This window comes from Oncorhynchus mykiss, chromosome 30, assembly GCF_057628025.1.
Source record: "Oncorhynchus mykiss isolate SJ-2025 chromosome 30, ASM5762802v1, whole genome shotgun sequence".
NCBI classification, from domain to species: domain Eukaryota; kingdom Metazoa; phylum Chordata; class Actinopteri; order Salmoniformes; family Salmonidae; genus Oncorhynchus; species Oncorhynchus mykiss.
Window position 1 is genome coordinate 33,758,859 of NC_143051.1, and position 7,562 is coordinate 33,766,420.

The 7,562-nt window shown below is 44.2% G+C and overlaps 1 protein-coding gene across 2 annotated transcripts in view; it reads left to right on the top strand.

Moving 5' to 3' along the window:
• LOC110488369 (protein capicua homolog) overlaps nt 1–7,062 on the top strand; it is a 35,320-nt gene extending 28,258 nt beyond the window's left edge. For both annotated transcript variants that reach the window (XM_036970686.2, XM_036970687.2), the window contains exons 17-20: nt 3,018–3,169; nt 3,680–3,823; nt 4,174–4,299; nt 4,500–7,062. In XM_036970686.2, the coding sequence (XP_036826581.1) occupies nt 3,018–3,169; nt 3,680–3,823; nt 4,174–4,299; nt 4,500–4,786 (709 nt within the window). In that variant the 3' untranslated portion in view covers nt 4,787–7,062. The remainder of the gene's footprint in view (nt 1–3,017; nt 3,170–3,679; nt 3,824–4,173; nt 4,300–4,499) is intronic.
• The last annotated feature ends 500 nt before the right edge of the window (nt 7,063–7,562 follow it).

Consider the following 7,562-nt stretch of genomic DNA (forward strand, 5'->3'; position numbering starts at 1 on the left):
CTCCAAACAACGTTTCCTTTTGAAGAATGAGAATGGTATGAATGAATATTATATTGAATGAATTATCAGCATTTCCGTAACCAAACATTCTAAATTAATGGGGGAATATGTAGACATTAATAATAACTTCACTGATAAATATACACTGAGTGTACAAAACATTAAGAACACCTGCTCTTTCTGTGACATAGGCCAGGTGAAAGCTATGATCCCTTATTGATGTCACTTGTTCAATCCACTTCAATCAGTGTAGATGAAGGGGAGGAGACAGGTTAAAGAAAGATGTTTAAGCCTTGAGACAATTGAGACATGGATTGTGTGTGTGTGCCATTCAGAGGGTGAACGGGCAAGACAAAAAAGTGCCTTTGAGCGGGGTATTTAAGTGCCTTTGAGCAGGGTATTTAAGTGCCTTTGAGCGGTGTATTTAAGTGCCTTTGAGCAGGGTATTTAAGTGCCTTTGAGCAGGGTATTTAAGTGCCTTTGAGTGGGGTATTTAAGTGCCTTTGAGCGGTGTATTTAAGTGCCTTTGAGCGGGGTATTTAAGTGCCTTTGAGCAGGGTATTTAAGTGCCTTTGAACGGGGTATTTAAGTGCCTTTGAACGGGGTATTTAAGTGCCTTTGAACGGGGTATTTAAGTGCCTTTGAGCAGGGTATTTAAGTGTCTTTGAACGGGGTATTTAAGTGCCTTTAAACGGGGTATTTAAGTGTCTTTGAACGGGGCATTTAAGTGCCTTTGAATGGGGTATTTAAGCGCCTTTGAACGGGGTATTTAAGTGCCTTTGAGCAGGGTATTTAAGTGCCTTTGAACGGGGTATTTAAGTGCCTTTGAGCAGGGTATTTAAGTGCCTTTGAACGGGGTATTTAAGTGTCTTTGAACGGGGTATTTAAGTGCCTTTGAGCGGGGTATTTAAGTGTCTTTGAACGGGGTATTTAAGTGCCTTTGAGCAGGGTATTTAAGTGTCTTTGAACGGGGTATTTAAGTGCCTTTGAGCAGGGTATTTAAGTGCCTTTGAGCAGGGTATTTAAGTGCCTTTAAACGGGGTATTTAAGTGTCTTTGAACGGGGCATTTAAGTGCCTTTGAGCAGGGTATTTAAGTGCCTTTAAACGGGGTATTTAAGTGTCTTTGAACGGGGCATTTAAGTGCCTTTGAACGGGTTATTTAAGTGCCTTTGAACAGGGTATTTAAGTGCCTTTGAGCAGGGTATTTAAGTGCCTTCGAACGGGGTATTTAAGTGCCTTTGAACGGGGTATTTAAGTGCCTTTGAGCAGGGTATTTAAGTGTCTTTGAACGGGGTATTTAAGTGCCTTTGAGCAGGGTATTTAAGTGCCTTTGAGCAGGGTATTTAAGTGCCTTTAAACGGGGTATTTAAGTGTCTTTGAACGGGGCATTTAAGTGCCTTTGAGCAGGGTATTTAAGTGCCTTTAAACGGGGTATTTAAGTGTCTTTGAACGGGGCATTTAAGTGCCTTTGAATGGGGTATTTAAGCGCCTTTGAACGGGGTATTTAAGTGCCTTTGAGCAGGGTATTTAAGTGCCTTTGAACGGGGTATTTAAGTGCCTTTGAGCAGGGTATTTAAGTGCCTTTGAACGGGGTATTTAAGTGTCTTTGAACGGGGTATTTAAGTGCCTTTGAGCGGGGTATTTAAGTGTCTTTGAACGGGGTATTTAAGTGCCTTTGAGCAGGGTATTTAAGTGTCTTTGAACGGGGTATTTAAGTGCCTTTGAGCAGGGTATTTAAGTGCCTTTGAGCAGGGTATTTAAGTGCCTTTAAACGGGGTATTTAAGTGTCTTTGAACGGGGCATTTAAGTGCCTTTGAGCAGGGTATTTAAGTGCCTTTAAACGGGGTATTTAAGTTTCTTTGAACGGGGCATTTAAGTGCCTTTGAACGGGTTATTTAAGTGCCTTTGAACAGGGTATTTAAGTGCCTTTGAGCAGGGTATTTAAGTGCCTTCGAACGGGGTATTTAAGTGCCTTTGAACGGGGTATTTAAGTGCCTTTGAGCAGGGTATTTAAGTGTCTTTGAACGGGGTATTTAAGTGCCTTTGAGCGGGGCATTTAAGTGCCTTTGAATGGGGTATTTAAGTGCCGTTGAACGAGGTACGGTAGTAGGTGCCTGGCGCAACCCTACTGGGTTTTTCACTCTCAACTGTCTCCCGTGTGTATCAATGGTCCACCACCCAAAGGACATCCAGCCAACTTGACACAACTGTAGAAAGCATTGGAGTCAACACGGTCTAGCATCCCTGTGGAACGCTTTCGACACCTTGTAGAGTCCATGCCCTGACGAATTGAGGCTGTCCTGAGGGCAGAAGGAGTGGTGCAGCTCAATATCAGGAAGGTCTTCCTAAAATGTTGTACACTCTTGTGTATATTTTACATTGCATTGCTAAACATTGACAAACAGTTGACACAATAAAACAAATAGTGCGGCAGCATTGGCGTGAGTCAGTGTGCAATAGTGGAGAGGGACGTAGCTGTAGCACCTCTTCTACACCTTCCTCATTCATAAGCAGTAACCTCATAAACATTGTCAGGATGTAACAGTGGTCATTCTCCCTGCAACTGAAATCATTACCGTTCAGTATATCTATCCACCCACATTAAAGGCACACACTACCCAAACTAATGGACATGTGACCCCCCCCCCCCCCATAGGAACAGCAGAGGAGCCAGGAGACATTTCAGCATTTAATATGGCACCGGACCGATAAACTTGACCCCGTCTTTTTTAAATCAAAATCAAATATTACAGGCGTATCACTTTATTCACTTAGCCTACCAGAGATGAGAAGCGTTTTTTTTCACGCTTTTTATGGAAACCTCAGTGGCTTTACATAGCCCCCCTACACACACCGCGGCGCGCTCTGTCCATTGTGCTGATACCTTTCAGAAAAACTGAGGAGGCACACCTTTGAAGTGAGGGGGCTAAGCCCTTTTTAGCTCCCTGGTGGAGTCGGGTACGGTTTGATCCCAAAATGGGTCTCATAAAATCTAACTATATTTCAAATGTACCAGGGTCCTGTCGGGGTCCTATTTCGAGGAGCGCTTTGCCGAGCTGCCAGAGTTCAGACCAGAAGAGGTGCTGCCCTCTCCCACCCTCCAGAGTCTGGCCACTTCCCCCCGAGCCATACTGGGCAGCTACCGGAAGAAGAGGAGGAACTCCACAGGTGAGAGAGAGACAAAGAGATAGCATTAAAAATGAAGTCTGTGTTTACAAATTTAGCATGTCCGCTATACAAATTGAATCTCTAACATTATTGATGTGATATACTTTATTGTCCCCAAGTGGAAATTTGACTTGGACAATAGAGAGTGCAGCCTCTTCCACATTCATACAGAAATACATAGAATCAAATGAGAATAACACCCCGTCATACACCACCCTCCCCACCCACACAAAAAGTTAATAAGCTCATGTCAGGCAAGGCTGTGACTAGATGGCAGTTCCTCTCCTCTTCCTCTCCTCTTATGTTCCTCCTCTCCTTCTCTTCCTCTCCCCTTTTCTTCCTCCTCCTCTTCCTCCTCTTCTCCCTTCCTCTTCTCTTCCTCCTCCTCCTCTCTTCCTCTTCTCTTCCTCCTCCCCTTATCTTCCTCCTCTTCTCCAATCCTCTTCTGTTCCACCTCCTCTTTTCTTCCTCTCCCCTTCCTCCTCTACTTCTCTTCCTCCTTCCCTTTAGACCTGGACTCGTCTGCAGAGGACCCCAGCTCTCCCAGGAGGAAGACTACAGCTCGGAGCCGTCTCTCCAGCTGCAGCTCGGAGCCCAACACACCCAAGAGCGACGTCAAGTGTGAGGGGGACATCTTCACCTTTGACAGAGCTGGTAAATAGTGTGGACTGTACGACAGTCTGTCATAGGTTATGGCTTGTGTCCTAAATGGCACCCTATTCCCTACATAGTGCACTACTTTTGGTAGACCCCAATAGCTTTTTCCTTAGTTACTCCCTTCCTCCTTGCATTCTTTCTCAAAAATTACTTTCAAATTTTTCGTTACCTCTTTTCTCCATTCTTCCATTCTCTCACTTCTCTCAATCACCCTTCTCTCCTCTCACTCCCTCTTCATGTTACTCACTCCTCTCATCTCTCTCTCATCCCTCACTTCTCTCAATCACCATCTTTTCCCCTCTCTTCTCTCCTCTCATCTCTCTCGCATCTCATGTATCCCTCTCTAGTTGCTGAGTCTGAGGATGTCTTGGGGGAGATGGACAGAGTGCCGTACTCCTCTCTCCGGAGGACTCTGGACCAGCGCAGGGCTCTTGTCATGCAGCTCTTCCAGGAACATGGGTTCTTCCCTTCAGGTAGCCACCCGGCACCATCTGCTTCTCTCATTGACTGATGTAGCAGAATTGTTTACTCTCATTGGTCACTTTGTATACTGGCTTTGCGGTTGAGCAAGACCAGATTACAAACAACTAGTCTCTGATACAACCACGCGAATGCTGCACTGCAATTCTTTCCTTCAGAGGGCTCATCTGCTTTCCCTCCTCTCCTCCTCTAGCCCAGGCCACTGCAGCCTTCCAGGCGCGCTACTCAGACACCTTTCCCTCGAAGGGGTGTCTGCAGCTGAAGATCAGGGAAGTGAGGCAGAAGATCATGCAGACAGCCACACCTGGAACCCCTGGAATCTCTGAGCCTGGCGGGTCAACAACAGGGGTCCCGGGGTCAACAGACTCCACCTCCGCCGCCAACGGCTCCTCAAATACTAGCACTCGAGATGGTACAGGGACGGAGCCCGGAGAAAGAGGGAGGAGTCCCGAGGAGCCCAGGAGTTTGGGTAAATTGTAGGAATGGAAAGAAAGAGGGATGGAAAGAAGGAGAAAAACAAGAGAATGGAGTAGATGGAGAGAAAGTGACAAAAGAGAGAGAGATTGTTGTTGTGACGCACTGCATGTCCTTGTACATGTAGTAACAGGGCTTCAGTATCTCGTCGGCACAGTTCTGTACTGGCCGTACTCTCAGCACATTTGTAGTTTGATACAGAACATTCTGTGGTACACACAATTCATTCTGTCTCTCTCGCACATACACGCACACCCCACCAACACAGACTGTTATTTTTGGGTGGCAGTCACAAGAACTGTCACACGAAAGATGACCATACACAACGGCACGTTGTAACAATTTGTGCGGATGCAGTTTGCCATTGACTTGACTTCCCTCCCTCCACTCCTCAGCACAGTGGTTGGGATGTATCCAAATGTAACCTCCACTGAAATTCCCCTCTATGCTGCAACAACAGACAGCACTGAAATGGACTCACACACAAGCCATTGGCCTGCACAGTTTTTAGCGATTGAAGAAAGTGAGTCAAGCATGGATACCATTGGCTCCCGATAAAGGGAGGCGGGACTCAGTGTGACAATTGACCCAATCCCTGGCCCAATCAGTTATCACTGTCACAGACAGGTTGAGTTCCTATTGGCTGGAGAGGATGTTGTATATTGGGGTTTCCCCCCTTGTGGACGCCATTATGAGATATGAAATATGTAAAGATTGAAGGGTGATGCGTGACAAAGCAACAAACTCAACAATGGTTGGCTGTAACAGAGCACAGAGAAAGGCTGAACGAGACGATGGTCCATTCATTGGTCAACTCGAGTGGAGGCTGCGGATTCCACCAAGGACACCGGAAGCAGATGATGTGACATGGCTCACTTGGCTCCCAAGTGACAGTTCACAAGCAAAAGTAGATATTGAATCAACTTCTAGTAGTCACACAGTGGATATGTTGTTTTATCTTTTATTGTTGCAGTGGAAATAACACGTTTTATGTGGCCTGTTTTCTCTCGTGGCTCTTATTGGTGTTTCTCCAGCATAAACTTATATAAAAGGGGTTTTGAAACAGCCCACGCGAGCCCTCTTCTAAATTTTACTTTGGGCCATTTCCCCTCTCCCATGACTTCTCAGTAGACACATAGAGGAGGGGGCAGGCAGTTTGTTTTTAAACGTTGAAATCAGGTGTTTGCACAATGTGTGGTCTTGTGACTGCAACTTAAATCAGGAAAGTATTGTTTTTAGAGATTGTTTCATAGAAATAACCTTGTTGTTATCAATCCCCCCTCTTCCATTTCTAGTCCCTTTCCTTCCCCCCTTGCTTCCTCTCCCTGCCCCTCTATCCAAGTGTTGTTAGAAAGTGCCCTTAAGCACTGGTCCAGGGTCAGTTCTGTTATGTAGCTCAGGATGGCTCTGGTTAGGGTTTAGTTCAGGGAAAGCAGATCCTAGACCAGCCCTGTAGGGCATTCTCTGGAGCCCTCTCTCTTCCCTCTCTGCCACTTTATTTTTTCCTTATTAAATGGTGCAATACGATATTTGGAATGGGTGGGTTATGTGGGTCTGTGCCATAGATATTTACAGTACAGTCAGAAGACCCATTCTAATAACAATGGCATAAGAAGAATGATCTGAGATTACTATATTTGAAGAGATAGAGCGTAGCTAACTAACTAAAGTCAAAGAAATTCAAATAGCACTTTTTGCCTCTTCACTTGTTTTGGGAAGAGTTGGGGTAGTTATGGATATACCTTTATTTCTCTGTATACAGTTGGATGTGTGAAAAAAATATATATATATTTCCATATGTGCATATAGATGATGTGTGTGTTTGCGCACATGCATGTATGGAATCAGCCACACCCGGATTCCTTCACATACCATACAATAAGACATTATCAATCATATGTTCTTCACGTATTCTAGAGGCAGTATTTTTTCAGTCACAAGGACTATTATATGACATCTTGATTTGTTATATTAATGAGATAGTCCAAGATCAAAGACATAGAATTTATCGAATATTTGTTGAATCTGGCAAAGGTGAGGCCTGAAATGATTCCATGAACATGCATGTGCGCACGCAAACACACAGACATACATACACACACATGTATGCGTGTACACTGTATGATTGTGCTTAAAATAAACTGTCCATACTTTGGAGAAGGAATTTTAGAATGAGAGAGATGAGTGTTAGCTCATAAACAGGCATGTTGACCATGTGCAATATTTCTAAACAAAACACAAAAAAAACTAAATATTGAAAATATTAAAGACCTAACACAATATCCTTTGTCTTTGTTCTGAGTCAGATTAGTGAATGTGAGTGTGCTGGTATAATGGAATCCATCTCTGTACAACTGACCCAAGATTCCAACGGAATTACCCCTGTAAGGTCTGTAATAACAAAGAACTACTTTATGCTATGTGGATGTAGACACCCCCATGTTTTGCCTAAAGGTGTGAGCCCATACTGATAATTGAAAGTATGACTAGAAGAGAATCTGAATTCAGTGAACGTCAACCAGTGACTCCCCAACACAGTCGACTATGGTTGCTTCCACAAAGTGAAATCACCAGTATTTTATTATGCATTTTGAGATCCCCTTTGTTAATTGATTTTCCATACACAAGTAGACATCTCACATTTTAAAGTGGGATTACCTGGAATTAACTGCAATTACAATGTTAAGATCCTTCCTGCCAAGGCAGGTGGCGATATGAACTCATAATCTCACGATCGTTAATCCAAAACTACAGTTGGTGTACCAGACCATTCAGATACCTG